This window comes from Rhamphochromis longiceps, linkage group LG11 (genome assembly GCF_057381845.1).
Source record: "Rhamphochromis longiceps isolate RC_006_pf linkage group LG11, R_longiceps_female_GT1.1, whole genome shotgun sequence".
Taxonomy (NCBI): Eukaryota; Metazoa; Chordata; class Actinopteri; order Cichliformes; family Cichlidae; genus Rhamphochromis; species Rhamphochromis longiceps.
The window spans coordinates 21,013,454-21,033,038 of NC_140567.1; the positions used below are offsets into that span (position 1 = coordinate 21,013,454).

At 42.4% G+C, this 19,585-nt stretch overlaps 1 protein-coding gene across 4 annotated transcripts in view; it reads left to right on the plus strand.

Annotated features, from left to right (window-relative positions):
- The first annotated feature begins 994 nt into the window (after positions 1-994).
- The window catches only part of nbeal2 (neurobeachin-like 2), a 32,694-nt gene continuing 14,103 nt past the window's right edge, over positions 995-19,585 (plus strand). Inside the window, exons 1-23 of one of the 4 annotated variants that reach the window (XM_085422804.1) lie at positions 995-1,587; positions 8,015-8,103; positions 8,275-8,439; positions 8,947-9,028; positions 9,335-9,447; positions 9,711-9,793; positions 10,501-10,586; positions 10,701-11,004; positions 11,153-11,259; positions 11,651-11,737; positions 12,531-12,614; positions 12,826-12,924; positions 13,067-13,722; positions 13,824-13,956; positions 14,137-14,256; positions 14,359-14,689; positions 14,928-15,010; positions 15,118-15,210; positions 15,439-15,610; positions 16,784-16,917; positions 18,655-18,814; positions 19,143-19,245; positions 19,427-19,577. In XM_085422804.1, coding sequence (XP_085278930.1) covers positions 1,513-1,587; positions 8,015-8,103; positions 8,275-8,439; positions 8,947-9,028; positions 9,335-9,447; positions 9,711-9,793; positions 10,501-10,586; positions 10,701-11,004; positions 11,153-11,259; positions 11,651-11,737; positions 12,531-12,614; positions 12,826-12,924; positions 13,067-13,722; positions 13,824-13,956; positions 14,137-14,256; positions 14,359-14,689; positions 14,928-15,010; positions 15,118-15,210; positions 15,439-15,610; positions 16,784-16,917; positions 18,655-18,814; positions 19,143-19,245; positions 19,427-19,577 — 3,510 coding nt within the window. In that variant the 5' untranslated portion in view covers positions 995-1,512. Of the gene's footprint in view, positions 1,588-6,689; positions 6,856-8,014; positions 8,104-8,274; positions 8,440-8,946; positions 9,029-9,334; positions 9,448-9,710; positions 9,794-10,500; positions 10,587-10,700; positions 11,005-11,152; positions 11,260-11,650; positions 11,738-12,530; positions 12,615-12,825; positions 12,925-13,066; positions 13,723-13,823; positions 13,957-14,136; positions 14,257-14,358; positions 14,690-14,927; positions 15,011-15,117; positions 15,211-15,438; positions 15,611-16,783; positions 16,918-18,654; positions 18,815-19,142; positions 19,246-19,426; positions 19,578-19,585 lie in introns of those variants that run through there. The other 3 variants (XM_085422803.1, XM_085422805.1, XM_085422807.1) reach the window with 3 other exon arrangements.

The window sequence follows — 19,585 nt, forward strand, 5'->3', positions numbered from 1 at the left end:
GTGGTCTATGTTAGTTGTATTATCAAGTACCTTAACTAATGTAACTTTCAGCAGCTTACAAGCTATCTTTGAATGGCTTATTTCAGTCTATTTTAACGATATTGACAAACCTATATTTATATACTAAACGTAAAACACGGACTTGTACACAGACCTGCCTGCTGATGGTCCCAGTGACAGGTCCTGGTTAGGAATGTAGGCCATTGCCATGGTAATACAGCTGCCTCGAGCTTCACCCTGTCTATCCTCCTAATCGAGAGTGTGTATGACAATACAAACCTGCTGCTGATATTACTAAGGTGGTGATCATAAAACTAGGAGGGATACGATTTATATATCAATAAAATGACCATGTGCAATAAACCATGTTATTGCTCAGTCAGGGGACAAACATACTTCTGACATGCATTCAGCACAGAGCGGAGAGGAAACATTGTCATTTACAGTAATTCCGTAAGGTAATATTTTACAAAATAAAACATTCCAGTGTGTATTTATTTTTTGTTCAAGATAAAGCCGTGTTTTTTTCAGTATACCCCTCATACTTGCAGGAGTAAATGTTTTGAATCTTTCACCTACGTATTATTTCAGTTTTTAAGGACTAACGCAGCCACAGTGTCGCTTTATCTGATCACAATAAGGAATATAGTAAGGACCCACTGTGAGCAGCTGTCATCAGAACTGAAAGTTGCTCGCTTTAAAAGCTGACAGTTACACCCCTACACCCGTAACTACACAACGCAGGCTTTTATTCAATAATCAAGTGAGAGTTTGAGCACTCAGTCTTCTTTGCACAATTTTTTAATGGTTATTTGTTTTATTTGTACGGAAACGTTTATATGATAAAAACTTTGGGGGCAGCTGCATTCATTGCTCCCGGGTGGCAGTCAGTTAGTGAGATCAGCCCTCGAGCAGGCAGTGTTTATATGTGTGTGTGCCTTTAAGAATATCAGCCTACCTGTGAGCATGATCTAGAGAACTCTTCACCACATTTCTTGTCTTTTTTTTTTTTTTACAGGGTTACACACTAGTTGGTGATAATTTTCTCCTGATTGTCACACAGCGTTTAGGATCGCGCACCGCTCCAGACCGAGACCGCAGGGGCAGCGCATTAATTTGTTGGTCTTGAGCGGATGGCATCTGTCGCTTCCGTGGGAACTCTCTCCAACAGGAATCATACGGCAGCGAGCTCGCTCTAAATGCGGACATGGGTGTTTCTCCAGACATGCATTTCCACGCATTTGTGTTCCTGGTTGCACAGTTTGGGCAGTGACCGCACCGCGGCCACATCCACACCGTCATGTTTTGCTTTTTCACGTCACCCTGACAACTTTGTGTGTCGAGACTGAAGAGCACTTTTTTTTTATTTGGGATTACTGTGCCCGAATTTGCAGGAATGGTTCACCCAGGAGCGTGCTGCGTCCTCCTGCCTGTAGGAAGCAACTTCAGACAGCCGTGGCTTTGACCATCTTTGCCAGTTTCATGATCTTTTAAAAGAAAATAAAGGAAATAATGAGCAACCACAAGGGCGGCGGAATGGCATCGAAAGAAAAGCTGTATGAGCTGTGGATGTTATATTACACTAAGGTGAGTGCAAGTGCGGAAGAGCTGACGGTGACACCTGTTGTTGCCACAGGTTCCTTGCCTGAACTTTATTGTGACCCCTAAATACTCTGCGTGATTCACGGTGTGTGTACAGGGTCGCTCTTTGAAAAATCGAGGTTTTATTGAGGAACTCGCGTATTTTTTTTCTCCTGCATTTACAGTGACGCTCTCTTAATAGCCGAAGCTGCCTTGTGCACACTATAAAATAATATCATGTCACATTGATGCGCCTCTAAGCTGTCCCCAATTCGAAAGCAACGCGTAAAAAAATGGCATTTGAAGCTGATTAACCACTTGTTCGAATATCCGTTGTTATACCTGTGATGCAGGTGTTACTCAGACTACTTCCTGTTTCTGCTGCTTGCCTGTCTCCCCTACTGAAAGCATGCGCCTTTTAAACTGTTGGAAGATCCTACTGTCATATATTACTTGAAGCATATGCTTAGGCTTTGCACGCAGCAGCACTGTTACGCAGTAGCCAATTGCTTTCCTCTCTCCGATGTTGAATTGACTGTCAAATTTGTTTGTGTGGGAGTTTGGTCTCAGATGTTGTCCCCTGTGGGCGTGAGTGCAGCTCAGGTTTCTGGATGTTTATTAAGGTGTAATATATTGCTAATATGGATGAAAACAAATTAACTGGAGTAAAATATTGCAAATGCTTTCATATCATGTTCCTACTTGAAGAAGGAAGACAGTTTGGTTGGGTATTATTATTATTTAATGAGTTTGCAATCTGCTTCCATGCCTGAGGACACAAAAAAGAAAAAGAAAAAAGAAGAAGAGGAGCGTTTTTTTTTTCCAAGTTTGTACGCGCTGTATCTCATCATCACAGCAGATCTAAAGGGCTAGTCTCTTGACAGTGATAAAACCTTCTCAAAGAGTGGCTCATGTTTCATTATGTATCTCACTGAATGTTGTTTTAATGAAGGGCTTAATCCCAATCTTGGAAAGCAGCCAACGACTTTCTAGAAGAGTGAAGTCAAAGGTGGACAAACTGCAAACAAACCCTAATAAATGCATCACCGATGAAGGTCAACAGTGTATCACCTTTTGCAGCATTTACTGTCAAAGTGGTGATTGTGGTCGCTCTGGGCAGATCCCAGAGGAAGTGTGTTTAATCCACTCCTCTGTGCTCCTCCTGCTGCTGCATGTAACTGCAAAGTTACTGAACTTTTCTGGTTATGCAACAAATAAAACAAGTAGTAGGTGCTGTCACAATCCATTGCTAGAACAAATCATTGGGGGGGGTGTCTGTGAGGTAGGGAGGGGTTGCCCTGAATCTGGCTCCGTCAGCTGTCTCACATCTCTATGTGCAAGATCACTTCCTTATTAAGCTGCCTCTTGGCTCCGTGTCACTTTCCTTCAGTTGCCCTGAAGCCTAAAAGGACCAGAAGTTTCCTCCTTTGACTTTAAGAGTGGCACATGTTTTCGCAGCATTCTTGAAAGTGTATTTTTCACATGTGTAAACGACATACCCCGTTGCTTGAGCGGGATTTGATTTGAGCTTAAATGTCACCGCCTTATGTGACTCAGAGGAGCACAGCAGGCCGTGGAAAGGCAGGAGAACCACTACAGAGAACAATCACTGGCCTCTCCTACAAACACCACCATGTAATTGTATTCAGTGTTTTTGTTACCCGCCTGTTAGTCAGGTAGACACAGACAATATCATCTTTTAGTACACAGCCCATCTCTGACTCACAGACCTTGTTTGTAATTTGTCACACTAAAGAACGTATTGACTGCTGTAAATCAGTCAGATGGACAAGAAACCTGAGCTTTATTCAACAGGGGGTTTTGTCAAAGCTGTAAATAAGCCCTCGGCTGCTTTACGCCCTGTAACACGTCTCATTTTAAGTCCGAAAGCGCCTTACGTGTCCCTGTTTGTGACACTGACAGATTTGTTATATCGGTTTAGAAATGTTGTGCATTTATCACCTCCTTTGTGCACCCTGACAAAACCAAAACCGGTGTACTCAAATTTTCAGTGACCTTATATTGTCCCGTGGAAGTTGTTAAGTATGTCACAACAACTTCATACATCATAACAATCGATTTCAGCATGTTTGAGTAAATGTGGTATCTCCAGCCTTTAATCTGTTTTAGAAAGCACAGCTTGTCATTGATAAAGGAGGTCCGCCTCCTTTGACTGTGCAAAAAAATCACATTTCTTGCCAGACCTTTAGATCAGGAGCTAATGTAAATGTTTAATAGACATTGTGATTGAGTAGCGTATTGCGCTAAAGCCGGTGAAAAATGGTAAAAGTTCTGTGCAAGTGACTTCAAAAATCACAGGCAGACGATGATTTATAGGCTGATTATTTTCTCGATGCCAGCTTCCTATTATTTTGCCACATACTGTAGCTCAGTAAATACCTGAGCACAGGCAATTTACATCTAGACTATTTACTCACAGACAAGTTCTTGGTTTTCAGGGCTTGCTGATGTAATTTTGTCAGGAAATGTGCTAAACAAAGTTGTAGTTAGGGCACTTTAAGATTTTGTGCAAGAGACAGGACGTGTTTGTGTCTCCAGTTTTGTAAGGTGTTATGGTTGGATTAGGGTGATTTATTTTAGGATGTATGGCTAACATTAAATGTTAGCCATACTATTTCATTGCTTCATATCTCACATCTAAGAATATTTGAAGGCCATTATAAAATCCTCATGACTTGCGGTATGGAGGTACGCAGAAGAGTCTGATCTAATCGCTCTGGTGCATAACTTGTTAGATCTTGTCTGGAAAAAATGCAAAAAGGTATTGTTCTTGGGCATGTTTGAGCTTTTCACCAAGTCAGGATGTAGTAATAACCAGTACTTGATCAGTTTTGTTGGTTTGATATTTTATATCTGTATCAATGTAATTGATTGATTGATCAATCAACTGGTGATTATAGTAAAAAGTTACATTTGTATCTTCTTGTTTTCTATTTTGTCCAATTAAAACCAAGGACTATTACATAAGAATAAATAGGCAGCGAGTAGTTTTACTAGAGTTAATAACATTGTTGTACTTACTCTTATTGTTTGAGTTCTTCTTAAATATTGAATCTTTAATTGACCTGTTGACTTGGTAAAAGTCAGGATAGCTCAATGAGTCATATTGTCTTAAATATCTGGTAAATATGCTTTCATGTTGTTACAAATGCATCAACACGCACCACTAGGTACAAATGAAGTGATCAGTTGATGAGATGGCTGACATAAAAAAAATTAATCAACAACTGCTTTAATTAGTGTTCAAATTAATATACTGGTAAAAAAAAATCCAGCTTTCACGTGTGAGAATTCTTTGTTTCCCCGTCATATTTGAAAGTACTACATAAAACAAATCTGAGGATAGTAAACAATAAAAAGGTGGATTTTCAGTCTGTTTAGATAAGATGATCAATAAATCTTCAAAAATAAAGAAATAAAAAAGACTGATAGTTCCAACCTTTCAGGCTGCTCTAAGTCAGGAGTAAGCCTCCAATCACAGATGCCATTTTTCTGCCAAAAAAGAGAAGCATCATTTTCAGCCAGTAAAGATGTAAGAGTAAGATATTAGTCTGGAAGAGAAATGGTGTGTTATTATTCTGCGGTCCATAGCTTGAGGACCTAATTAAAGCCTTGAGACGCAGTGCTGGGCCACAGCGTTAACCCAGCTGCCACCCATCAACAGCTGTGAAACCACCTCCTCAGATTTCTATGAAAAGAACAAATCACACATCCTTGCTTTTGTCCCTACACAGTCAGTCGTGCTACTGTGTGTTTGTCCCAGTTACTAGTGCTTTGATGCATGTCAGCAAACTGTTCTCAGAGATACATCCATCCCTGCAGCTGACGATATATAGCCCTGTTAGCCCTCTGATTGAATCCCCTTGTGTGCCTGGGCTCCCCTGTTTACCGACCGAACGGCTAACCAGGAAAATCAAAGTTCTCTTTGCTTTCCCTTGTGCAGGAAGCTGGAGCGAAGCTGAATGCCAAGCAGCACTGAGCGGCACAGCTGCTTGGCCATGTGCAGAGAAAACAGAGATAAATGACATGCTTTATAGAGGCCGATAGCTCATGGTTGGTTTGTGACATTTGTTCTAATTGTGGTTTTAATTAGCTTTTCTAATTGTAAATCTGTCTTTGAACTAGCTTGTTGAATTAGCTGCGAGCAAATGATTCGGATTTGTTTAGAGGGGCTGATCAATAGTAAGTCGATATGGGAAGATTTTAGGAGTCGTTAAAGGTGGAGACATAAAGCAGCGCTGTACCAGAAGTCTAAGCCAGTTCTGTTTTATTAAAAAAACACACATTTTTTGGCGGGTTTTTATAAACAAGAACTGATTCAAACACCTGGTGTATCTGTGATCTCTGTCTCTCCCTGTTTTTTAATCATACACTAAAATCTACCTGTTGCACAGCCAACCAATGTACCTGAACTGAATGCCACAGCCTCTTTAGTCAACCTACACTTTATGAAGCATATTAGTGTGCATACTTGTGGATTCTATTCAATAATGAAAAATAAAAACCAGCTTTAAGATTCTTATCTTCGCCCCTCAAGTTTAAAATACCTAATTGTTCAGATGACAGAGCCACACAACAATAGGTTGTTTGTCATTTCCTGTTTTCGTTGAGCACACGCAGAGATTTTAAAATGCAGTTTGTGTATCAACTTTAAAATCAGATGGGGGTTTTTCTGCATGTAAAGTTTAACCGTTTGAAGGCATCTAAAGTCAATTTCTCCAATTTCAAATGCAGTTTTTGTGATTTTATAGCATCCACCTACTGTTTCAGCTGAATCTGCTCACAGTCTTCTGGTCCCTGTGCATAAGCACAGCCAGACACACTTTACAAAAACAAACGCTAAATTTCAAAGTTTCTCCTGCAACATCTTTTTTTTTTTTTTGGCTAAATATAGGAATCATAAATGTAGTCCCGGTGCTTTATTGTTACTGTGGGATGTTTTTATAGAGGCCTCTCATCAATCTACACACAAGTTGCACTACAACCAAAAGAGGAAGGGGTTTGACGAGGAGGCGAGGATGAAGGAAATAAGCTTCAGTTAAAGTGACAAGTAATTTCCTGGTTGCTCGCTTTACGCTTGAAGACAAAAAACGAGCGAGTCAGACGCTGCTGGTGGTCAGGAGTGATGTGCAGCTGAGCCGCTGACTTTTGTCTACGCCGACGGTTCATCTGAGACTGGGTTCGCAAGAACCTGGCACCCTGCTCAGCCGCATACAATGAGAGATGGACAGGCACATAAGTCAATGCCAGTTGGTAATGTACATTTCACATTAATGCAGGAAAGGCATAGTTGCACAAAGGGTTCAGGTTATTAGATTGCTGCTACTCTTACTCAGGCAACTTAAAAATGCAGATCTAACAGAACATGAAAGCATACATGTTGGAGAACTGTGCTGAACTGTAAGATTTTAATCGCCGTGCTGCTTTCCCACACGAGCTGCAGCAAACGCTGCTCACTCGAGCCATTTCCCTGCTGGTTCAGGGGGAAGTACCTGATGAATTGTTATACCATGTGCTGTTTTTTATGTTATTTGTGTACAGTGAGTCAGGCGGTCTGAGACAGCTCATGTCTTCCTTCTAAATCGGAGAAGATTCACGCTACGCTTACTTGCTTGCTCAGTTATCAGAACGCACAGGTTGTTTTGGCACATGAACATCAGAGAACATTTCTGCACATTTCTCAGTTTTTTGAGTTTTTTCAGATTGAGTTTTGAAACTTTACATTCTCAAAAGTAGGGCTACTTGTCTATCGATAATAATGAGCCAGCTTTATATCGAAATCAAAGCATTGCTCATAAAAGAAAAACAGTTTAAAGTTGACCTGTTTCGCCTGTGACCTGTGTCATTTGTTTGTAACGAGATCAAGAGACTGTTGTGTGGAGGGAAGACTGACAGGATATGTTGCAGTGCAGAGACTGATGGTAGCTGTGATAGCAACTGTTGTATATAAACATCCTTGTACAAATGAAGTTGTCTTACATGACATTATAGAGGGGCAGTAATAAGAACATCTTGTCCGAGACGAGGATGTGCTCACGGTGAACACAGGGCCACTGTTGACGTTATGGGTGGAATTATGATTTGAATGAAAGGAACATGTTGTTTTTGTTTCTTTCAACCTCCCCCGTGATGAAAAAGGAAAGAAATAGCTCATGTGTTCCTCTCTGTGAGAATTGCATCTCTTTGCAACATCCTGTTACAAAAACAGGTCATAGCATTTTCTGTAGCCACCGTGTGTCAGAGTTTAGCGCTAAACCTTTCTGTTTGATACTACTTGGTCCAACTGACCACAAAGAGCTTGCTTTTATAGGTGGGCATTTTTCATGCCCTTCATTGTTTACTAACACTGTACGCCTAGAGGCGTGAAGGCCGATTTGTTATAGCCTCACCTGTTTCTTCTTCCCTTCCACAGAAGGATGTGGGCTATCTGCAGCAGTGGCTGGAGGCATTTGTGGCATCCTTTGAGAGGCTCATTGATGTGCAGTCGCTGGAGCCTCGGAGGTGAGCGGCTATTTATTTTACACAAACTACAAAGCCACAAATTTCCACCGGTTTATATTCCGCACTGTGGACATTGGATGTGACATGTTTATGCTTCACGGCCTCTGCTGCAATCCCTCTTTGCTCTTACTTCCCTTCTCTTCTCTCATGTCCTCCTCTCTCATCTCCCAGGCTGGAGGAGTGCAGCTCAGAGGTGCCCCTGCTCCCCCGGGAGGTCCTGGTGTTCCTTAGCACGCAGCTATGGCACAGTGCGCTACACCTCACCGGCGCTGCAGAGCAAAACAGCAGCACTCCACACCCACTGCTCCTCATCAAGTTCTTCATCATTGTTTGCAGGTGAGGGCACAGCCTGCTGTGCAAATGTGTTGTAATGAGAACTGTAAACATGTTGCGCAGTTAATAGGTTGTGCTAATCGTAGCGTTCTGTAAAACAACTTGCAGACGTTCTCACGACGATAGGCAGGAGATGACTAATTAGGACAGGCTACATCTCGGGTTCCAAATCATACGCCCGAATTTGCGTCGCATGTCTCATGATGTCACCTTAGTTCACGCAGTGGGTGGAATTAAATCTTAACCACTATCAGTTCTCTTTATTCAACAGTCTGTACCAAAAAAAACAGGGTGTGAGGGGAACTGGGTAATTTCTATTTTTCACAGATATAGTAACGTTTGAAGGTGTTTTTTTTTAATTAAATCAGATTTGACTGGTGATTCTACTGTAGATTTTTTTATTATGCTCCACAGTGACTAACCGAAAAAAGTGCCCTCACCCCTTTCAATCTGTGAGACCTTTCCTAGCACCTTTCCTAACCTAATTCTATGATTTCTCTTTACTTCTAGGAATATGGAGAACATTGATCCAGAGAAGACCCCTAGTTTTGTTTTCGAGACTATCAAACTTTTGAATTTCTGTTTAAACCAGGTAAGGCCCTCATAAGCAAGATTTCAGCGACACAGTTTGGCTCCCCATACATGGACAAATTTGCTGAAATAGGATATGGAAGTAGAGATCCAGTAGGCTTACACAGAACTGGGTAGTAAAATATATATGCTTACCCTAAGGAAAGAGAACTAGGCTATGGTTAAAAGAGAAGTGGGTGGGTGTGCAGTTGACCTTGTTTTCATTGTTAAGGAATTTGAAAGATGTTCAAACAGGGGTTTCTACTCTGATTATGAACTACAGATGATGCAGATGTGAATAAATGTGTACCAACTTTCATTCGATCAGTTAAAGAAGGGACAAGGGGAGAAATCGTCTCTGGAGTCGGTCGTGCAGTACGGACTTGTGCTGTGCGAGAGCCTGTTTGACCCTTATCAGACGTGGAGGAGACGCCTAGCAGGGTGAGTGTGTGTTACTTCAACACTGGACATTGCCTGCGTGAATGTGTGGGAGGTGGAATTTGGGCGCACAAAGACTAGAAGAATACTCTTATTTGCATTCAACGTCTTGCACAATCTTTTGTCACAGTAACACCTCATCTTGTTGCATCTAAGCCTTCAAGTCAAACAAACCTCATTAGTACCAGCGGTTTGAGTGGCAGCCGCACACTAACTAGGCGTGATGTGAATGGGAGCGTGGTGACTCGAGTCTTTGTGTGTTACAGGGAGGAGGTGAGCTTGCTGGAGAGGAACAAGTATAAGTTCTCCCCGCTGGCCTTGCCAGAAGAGCTGCCTGCCCTCTTCCATGGTGAGACACTCCCTTTCAGCTGTTCTGCAACTCTGATCTTTGTCAGGCTTCACATACCACAAGAATCAAACAGTTCCAAGTGAATCACTGTCTGGGAATAAAAAAGAAAAAATATATGTGTATGTAGAAATGGTTCAGTTCTCAGCATGTTTACTTTGGGTAAAAAGAACTCAGTTATTCTGCGTCTAATTATCAGGTCTCAATCAGCTGTCCAAGCGTTAGTAATTATAGAGTCACGTTTGCTCTAATCTGTTAGCCATGTGGGAAATCTCAGGCTGGACAAGTTTCAGTATGTCCACATTTTAGGAGGATTATCATAATACCAAGCTGTAATTGGCAATGTTAAGGGGCTACTTGTGTAATACCGAGCCTATAAGAAAGGCTTAGGCTTTTCTCTTTTGCATAACTGTAAAACAAAGAAGGCACTCCAAGGGACGTTTTCTGAGGCGTTGTGGTATGAAGTTTTCCCTTTCATTTATTTATTTTTTGCTGTTGGTCATTTACTATAGCCCCGTGTGCTATTTATAGTGACTGGAGCCTGGAATCGGTCCCAGTATGCATTAGGGAAAGAAACAAACTAGAGAGGCTGAAAAGAAAATGTTTTTGCTTTAATTTAATTATATTTTGAGAGCACTGCGTTTGTTTTCTGTCTTGTGGTTCCAGTATTAGCTTGTCTTACATAATATTGTTTTGGCTTCCTGACACAGAAAGTCTGCAGGAGAGCGAGAAGATCCCAGAGTTCCTCACGCTCAGATTGGCTCATCTCCAAGGCGCTGTCATCAGTGGAGGAAAGGTCTGCTACTCTGTCCTGTCTATCAATAATCACTCAGCAGTCTGAGGAAAAACAGTAGACAGTCAAACTAAAATACAAGTGAGTCAGAGTCACGCTCCGCCTTGTTTTTTGCAGAAGAATGGTCTTCTTTCCATCACTCCTTACTCTGTGGATGACCTCTTCTCGGTCCTGCGAGCATGGTGCTGCCGGACCTCCCCTGAACCCAAGGACACCAGACTCCCGCGGCTGAGCTTGCAGTGCCTGACAGCGATGATCCATCTCCTGCACACCAGCAGCCCTGTGGAGCGGCAGGTGGAGATCAGGACCATCCTGGAGAACTACTTCCAGCTCCTCAACTGGAACCGTCCACTTAGCAGCGATCAGGAAGACAGGCAGTCCTGGGAAGACAGCCTGATCTCGCTCCAGAGCCAAATGCTAAGTAAGAGCACATTCACTAAGTCTCAACTCTGCCTGGGTGCAGATTGTTCCCTTTTTGTTGATCTCTCTCAGTCGGTATGAAGGGCAAGAATCAATTGTCCCAGTGTGTGATAAATAAGATGAGTCAACCCTATTGTTGTCACTTTTAGCTGCTATTCCTGAGATCCTGCAGTGCTCTGACAGACCAGTCCTTCAAGCTATCTTCCTGAACAACAACTGCTTTGAACACATCCTCAGACTCATTCAGAACAGCAAGGTCAGAGCAAGTCCTTTAAAAACATTTTGTGTCTGCTCTTTCATCTCTGTGCTCTTCTGAACCAGCCTCCCTACCAGTCTGTCACCTTTTTATTTGTCTCACGTCTATTTCCTCTGTTGTTCTCATAAATGTCACATCTGCCGCCTAATCTCTTTCTTCTTTGGTTACCTTGAAAAAAAAAATCACAAATGTTCATGCTTCCATGTTACTTGTCCGTCACTTGGCTTTGATAAAGAAGTACCCCTGCATCTGTTGAGAGAGACCAGGATCACACCTGTCTCTTCTGCCTCTCTCGGATGAGTTTTTTTTTTTTCTTTTTTGGTCTAATTGTCTGTCTTTTTGTGCTCTCTGTGTGTGCGTGTCTGCCTGCGTGTGTTTGTATGTCCTGTAGCTCTTTCAGAGCAACAGGCGTAGGCCGGAGCGTGAGGTTGTGTGTGACCTCACCACGCGTTTACTCACTGAGGTCGAAGTGGACCAGGTACTTTCCCCCACTCTGTGTTGCTATTGGACTGTCAGCAGGAAACTCAGTGCTCTCTCCACTCGTTAGCTGCTCTGAGCTATTTAAACAGGAAGCTTAGGGCAGGAAGTCTGGCTTACACTCATTTGTAAATACAGCAGGTAGCACTGGCTGTACATGATAGTTGCCGTCTCGAGTTTTCTTTTTATCTGCCATCACACAAGTGTCCTGTCACAGCTCATCTTAGTTATTTCAGGCATTATGTTGATTTCTATCACAGATGTAAATAGGCTGAATTCCCTGTTGACAGCACTGAGCAATAAGAGCATGCTGTGTTTTTCATAGTGCATAAAATGGTTGCTTTTGGGTGCACGTCTTTCCTTCTTTTCCTCATGCGTTAACTGCTCTGACGTGTGACTGGTGGTGCTTGTATAAAAGATCTGGCTCCTATCCTGGAGTTTGATGTTGCTTAATTTCTCGCAGTAGTTGAGGATTGCCTCAGCTCTTTCTTTTTTTTCGGGTTATTTTGGTTGGCTTTGGGTTTTGCATGCTGAGACCTATCAGTAATTAACAACGGGGCGATTGTTTGGTGACTTGTTCAACTGTGTGCTTACTTTTAGTACTTACGGTGTAAAAACTTTTTTAAAGAGGGCTGTTTAATAAAATTCCTCTTACAATTTGTAGATATTTGGTGCAAAATTCATGTGTTGAAGCTTTTGTGTAGGGTTTACTTTTAGTTTGTTTTGGGAAATTTTGGCGCCAGCTCATGATGATGCACATTTCTAATCAACTGTGCCTCCTTTTTTCCATACAGGTCTGGGAGAAAGGGTCAGACAGTATTACAGTTCATGCTTTGGGAGTCCTCACAGCTATAATGAGTAACTCACCCAATGCTAAGGTAAAGCCCTCCTTGATGTCCTCTAGACAAAAACCTGCATGTTCTCCTCAACGCTACAAATGTTACAATTCCTGGTTGCTGACCAGGAAAGTTCCTTCCGTTAATGTGGGGAAAGCTCATTGTATTTCCTTCCAATATATGGAAGTGTGCCAGCTAGCTATCCCCTGCAGAACAGCGTTCTCCAGCCTATTTCTGTCTCACTTCCCCTCAGGAGGTTTTCAAGGAGAGGATTGGCTACTCCCAGCTATTTGACGTGCTGAAGAGTCAAGGTCAACCCACCAAAAGGCTTCTGCAAGAGCTGATGAACATGGTGAAATATGAATTTTCTCATTTTCCTTAATGAGTACAGAGACAGTAGAAGTCAAACTGCCCCAGTTTAAATGGTGTTATAGTCATTAGCCTAACCTGTCTATATCTTATCCTTTATTTCTTATTCTCTGTCTTCTATCCAGGCGGTGGAGGGCGCGCACGCCCATGCTCATCACCTTGGCATTAGTAACGACCAGCCTCTGCTCCTGCTCCTGCAGTGGCTGCCTGACCTTTCAGGTCAGAGGGACCTGCAGCTGTTGGTTGCTCAGTGGCTGGCTACCGTTTGCGGTGGCTCCTTGTCTTGTCGCACGGTGGCTGTGGAAGCAGGCATGGTGGGGGCTCTGCTGCAGGTGCTCTCCCATCCCCAGTGTCTGGACAGGCAGTGTGCAGACTCCCTGCTGGGCCTCTTGCAGGACTTGGGCTCTCTATGTTTCAAACCAGAGGAGCTGAAGAGTCTCTTGAGACTCCTCAGGGTTGGCCAGGACAACGGCGCACTGGCAGGGAGGGTCCACCCCTACTGCACTCGCGTTATACGTGTGCTTTCAGCCATGGCAGCCAGAGAAGGAAAGGACAGTGCCTTGCAATATTTTGATCTTACACCCCCGATGGCAGGGATCATGGTGCCCTCAATCCAGCGATGGCCAGGCAGTGGGTTTGCTTTTCACGCTTGGCTCTGCCTTAACATGGAGTTCCCCTCTTCTCACTCAGACTTCTCCAACAACCGTAAACCTGCTGCCAGCTCTGGCATGGGTACTCAGCATGACATGGGAAAGGGACCACGCAGGAAACAGCTCTACAGGTAAAAGGACACATTTGTGAGCAATAAAGTAACAACACGATATAATTACATTTATTGCTGTGGACTAAAGTGCTTGACTGAGATGCTTTTTTTCTGTAAAGTTTCTTCACAGCGAGTGGAACTGGACTGGAGGCCTTCTTCACCATGGAGGGCGTGCTGGTGGTGGCTGTTTGCACTAAGAAAGACTACATGGCTGTTGCTCTGCAAGACTATCCACTAGCTGACTCGTGCTGGGTGAGTGTGGACACCTTGGAGTATATCTGATGTAATAAATTGAGTTTTTCTCTTGAGAATAAAGTTGCTGTGAATTTTGAACTAATGTTCATAATGTTCACCTTTGTAGTATTCAAACTTTTAGCATGGCTTTTTTTTTTTTTTCCATCAACACGTGTGTTTGCTGTGCTATATTCACAGCATTCAGTGGCTATAGTTCACATCCCAGGCCGCCGTCCTTTTGGTCAGAATTTGGTCACTATCTACATCGACGGGGAGCTGCGTAAAACCGCACAGCTTCGCTTTCCATCTTTCAGTGAGGTAACTGAAACTAGCATCGCATGTATTCTATTATTAGAGAGGAGTTCCTCCTTATCATTCTAATTCCTTCTCTTTGTACCCCACCCAAACCTGATCCTGAAGCCTTTTACATCCTGCTGCATCGGCTCTGCAGGCCATCGGACCACTACCACCACCACCTCTCCTAACCTGCCCACATCATTTTCCTCCACTCCGTCACCTGAGTTTGCCTTCCCCTCCCATGCCCCCTCCCTCATCCGTTCCCAATCCTTCCCAGCTTCCTTTGCGGGTGGCCGCTGGGGGTCCATAGGAGACTCTCCAGTGCACACAATCCCAGCAGGACTGCAGGACACGGAGTGGGGGACACCCACATCCCTGGATGGGCTCCTAGGCACTGCCTTCATCTGCCACGAAGCTCTGCAGCAAACCCAAACAAGAGCTCTACATGCTGCAGGTGCAAAATGTTCTTAATCACTTTGAGTATTAGTGTAAGTTAGGATTCACCTCTGCCAGAATTCAGCATACAATCAAATATTCAGGAAACCAGCAGTAAAGAAAAATCACAGTCTCTCAGACGTGTTGCTGAAAGATTAGTCCTGCGCACACTGAAAACAAGAGTAGCTTTTTTACATGTGCACCAAGCGATGTTTGCATATTTCATGACCTACATTGCTTTCTACACTTCATCACAGGCCCCAATCACGTGTCCTTATTCAAAGTGGAAGGAGAGCTGTCTGAACTCAATAGCAAACTGCTGCTGTACTACACTCCACAGGTAGCTCACTGAAACTTTCATATTGCACTACAGTGCTGTCATTGGGTGAATTATAAACAGTACAGATTATTCCTGTTTATGCATGTGTGTGTGTATGTTTTCTTCAGGCCTTTAAAAATCAGATATGTCTGGACCTGGCACCCAGTCACCATTATGATGGCAGGCTTACAGGACACAGGGTGGTGAACTGGGACATCAAGGTTAGATATGAAGCATTTTCAAATGTATTGTATTCATTTTGAAACTGTATCTCACATTTATGGCAAGTAAGAAGTGTTATAACTACCCATGTTATATGCCTGCGAACTCTTACCTATACTGTACTAATAATGCACTGAGCACTGCACAATGCTATTTTTGTCATGGTTTAATTTTCTTTTTCTTTTTCTTTTTTTATGATTGTGATTTATTTTGTTTTGTCCCTGCAGGATGTTATAAACGTGGTCGGTGGTATGGGGGTTTTGCTGCCCCTGCTTGAGCAGGTGTGTGAGGCTGAACAAGTTTACAATGGAGGTCAGGAGATCTCAGACTTGCTGGGGCCAGAACTCACTTCCCCCAGAGGCCCTGCTGCAATGCTGCTGCCGCTGAACAAATCTGCAGGTCAGTTAATCTTGAGTTAATTTAATTTTTTACTGCTCTGTGTATTATATGCGGCTATAGCATACAATCAAATAGCTCGCTCGCCAAAATGAATCTCACAAATCTCTAGTAGCATATAGATAGTCTTCGATTTGTTTGCCCAGGTTTTGAGATATCTGCTTTTCGTCTTCCATTGCTGTTCTCAAGAAAGTCCCAGAGCCACAGGGATATTGTAATGATCACACTGACTAGAGAGTGGCACTGTTTAATAGGATCCCAGCATGCAACAATTCAGTTTATAAAATGTCTTCCCTCCTGGCGTTATTATTTATTTGAAAGTAGAAGCATTCAGGAAACACAGCAACTCATCCACGAAGTTTTAGACCATGTAAAGTTACAGACAGGTGCGTAAATGTTGCCAATTCTCTGTAAACTCAATAAATACAGACTTCTAAATCTCCTCTGGTATTAACATCAGCATAAAAACTGTGTGCCGGCAGCTTTGTGGCATGGGTTTCCATGGCCAAGCAGCTCCTGTAGGTGGCCCAGTACTTACATACACTCCATATAGTATACTTTTACTGGAGCTACTTTCTGTGCCTTGAAAAGCCAGAGTATGATCCTGCAACTATGTAAAATACTTTAAATGTAGCTTTTAACTAATGTGAGAATGAAATAACATTTAGATTCACTGTACTGAGGTAGCATCTGTAATCTTTTTAAAACTTTAGTAAATTAAACCAAGCTGTCAGCATGTCTGCATACACTGCATGTATACTGGTCAGAAAGCATTGCATGTTTATAGTTTTCAAAGCTAGTATCACAAATATTCATTATTTCCTGTTGAATTTAGTTTAGATGTAATCTATAAGTGACATCCTGACTAGTAGTAAATTAGAGCTTAGATGTAGTGCACGATGCAATGACAAGCAGGAAGTTGCAGACAAACAATAAGCATTGTGCAATCAACCCTAATAGGTTAAATGTCAGAATCTATGTGGGCATAATGATGAGAAGTCAGTAGGTCAGTTCACCTAAGACTGGAAAAAATGTAACAAAATGAAACATATAATCTGACATATGTCGGATGACTCATCATGAGATTAGAAAATGTCAATAAAGTGCCTGGTAATGCGAAATGATGACTGCCGGTAACACCGGAAAAAATGATTTGCCCTATTTTTCTTCTCACAGAGGGCAGACTAGAGAGAAACAGCATCGCCGCGTTCCTGCTGATGGTGAAAAACTTGATTCGCCAACACCCCGTTAATCAAGAGAGCCTCTTGCACTGCCACGGCCCAAGCATCATAGGAGCCATGCTCAGCAAAGTAAGCTCCCCTCACATGCTATCCATTCCATCGAGTGGGAACTAAATGAGAGAAGAACTGATTATCATCTGAAAGCGAATATCTGACCTTTTCCATTGTATTGATGCAGCGTAATCGCCGTGTAATAAACGGGTCTAGTGTTGTCGAAAGAGCAGCGGTTCTCTCAGAATGACAGTATCAAATGATTATGTGGGGTGAATGTATGGAGTTTGCTAGACTGCACAGTCACTCTTTGAATGAGAGTGGTGATAGCAGCTGTACGACCTGAGAAAGTGCTGAATTGCAGTAAGGTTGTTTTTTTTTTTAGTGATATCTAAGGACAGAGTAGTGTTTACTTTTTCTCACAGTGACATGGGAAACATTAGCCTCATGTCTCAGAGTCTCCTGCTTTAAATATTTTCAACAGTCTTCTTGTGTTTAACTTTACACAGGTGAACTTTTGCACAGAATAAGAGTGTATAAGCTATAGTTTATTTAGTTTGTTCTACTAAAGTATGTATGGATGCACAAGTACATACAGGATGTGGCATATTTTATAAAGTGTAGTAGTATATGGGTAAAAAGCTCTATTCTGGTGCATTATATGTTGCAGATGTTGCACAAGTACTGTGGCACACATACTTTTGAGGAAATGTCTGAATAAAAACACGATGAGCGTGAATGTCAGACTGATCAATGTTACATGTTTGAAAAGGGCTAAACAAAAACACTCACTGTCTTGCATCAAACAAAACACGGATTAATGTGGCGTGTTTCCGAGTTACAACAGTGCTGATTCAGCAGCCACAGTAGTGTTTTTTCTTCTTCGGGTCAGTGATAATTTCCTGTATGTTTAAGCTCTGAACTTGACTTCATCATACAGTATTCTCAGATGTAATTCTTCAATGCACCTAGCTAGGTCTTGCATTCTGTGCCATCTTGGCCATATACACTAATCAGCCACTTCATTAGGCACACCTTCCTATTACTGGTTGGAGTTCCTTTTGCCTTAATTCTTTGTGGCATAGATTCAACAAGCTGCTGGAATTCCTCAGATATTTTGGTCTTTGTTGACATGATAGTATCACACAGTTGCTGCAGATTTGTTGTTTGCGCATCCATGATGTGACAATCCTGTTCCACCGCATCCCAGAGGTGAGATCTGGTGACTGTGGAGGCCATATGAGTACAATGACCTCGTTGTCATGCCCAAGAAAGCAGATTTGAGATTTTGTTATATGGCATGTTATCCTGCTGGAAGCAACCATCAAAAGATGGGTACACTGTGGTCATGAAAGGATTGACATGGTCAGCAACATTACAGGTAGGCTGTTGTCCAGTTTTAGTAAGCCTGTGCAAATCGTAGGTTTCCATTTCTTAGTCAAGTATCATTCAAAGTTTCTTAAATCAAGTAAGACATCTTGACCATTCATACTTGCATAAATGCATTAAGTTGCTGCCATGTGATTGGCTGGTTGAAATGCTTGCATTAACAATCGGGGGTAATTAATAAAGTGGCCAGTGATTGCATGTTTAAATGTATAATATTAATGTGTTCAATCCTGTAAGGAAACTACTTCTTATTAGTGTGGCAGTGGCTCACAAATAGAAGTGTTATATACAGTAAACAAACACTACTTCTTCTTCTTCTTCTTCTTTTTTAGTGTTATTTAAACGGGGCTTCATTCCCAAAAATCCAGATAAATGAAAGCAAACTGAACTTTAATACAAACTGCTATCTGCTTGTTTCTTCTGCAGGTTCCAGGCAGTATGATGGACATGAATGTTTTAATAGCATGTCAGCTGCTGCTGGAGCAGGTTTTCAATGAGGGCAACAGTCTGCTCTTACAGCATCTCTACCAGCACCTGCTCTTTAATTTCCGCATCTGGACCAAAAGCCACTTTGCTGTTTGTCTGGGTAAGCCACAAGCAGCCCCTTGTTGTGGAGTAATGCACCTGTGAACCTTTTAATGTCTGCCGAAGCTTTTTGTGTCCCTTTTTATACATGTGCACATGGTGGGAGGAGAAGGAGACGGGTCAAAGCACAACAGAGTGGGGGCTGAATACATTAATGTCTCAAGTTCAGGCTGTGGGACGGGTCAAAAGGGAATCGGTGACTGATGCACCACTTCAACGCCCCGTGTTATAAATTGCTGCTCCTCTTCACCACAGTCTTGCATATTAGTTTGACATTTCTAAATGTCAGCCTGAAAGAAGATGACAAAAGTATTCTTTGTCTCCCAAAGCACACATACAATACCTGCAGTCTGTGATAAACAAAAGCAAGCAGCGGATGAGGAGGAAGTACGGCGTTCAGTACATACTGGATACCGTTCGAACATACTACAGGTAAACCTTCTGTTACGATGATGAACGGTCACATTAGGTAAATGATTAGTGTATTCAAAAATACTCATCACTCTTATCGGGTTATTGTAAATATCCGTGTTTTGTTCACTCCCCTTTGATACCAAAACGTTGTTCCTCAGATGGGATTTCATTGAATTCATTGAAATATCTTTGGTCACAGTGTGGAGAAAGACGGCAGCTCTCTGTCTGATGAGAAGCAGACGATTCAAACCTCTCTCTTCGCCTTGCTGAAAGATTTTCTTAAGTCTCCTACACAAGAGGAGCTTCACTGCGTCCTTGCCTACGTTCTGACTGTAGGAGAGGAGCAGCAGGTAATAAC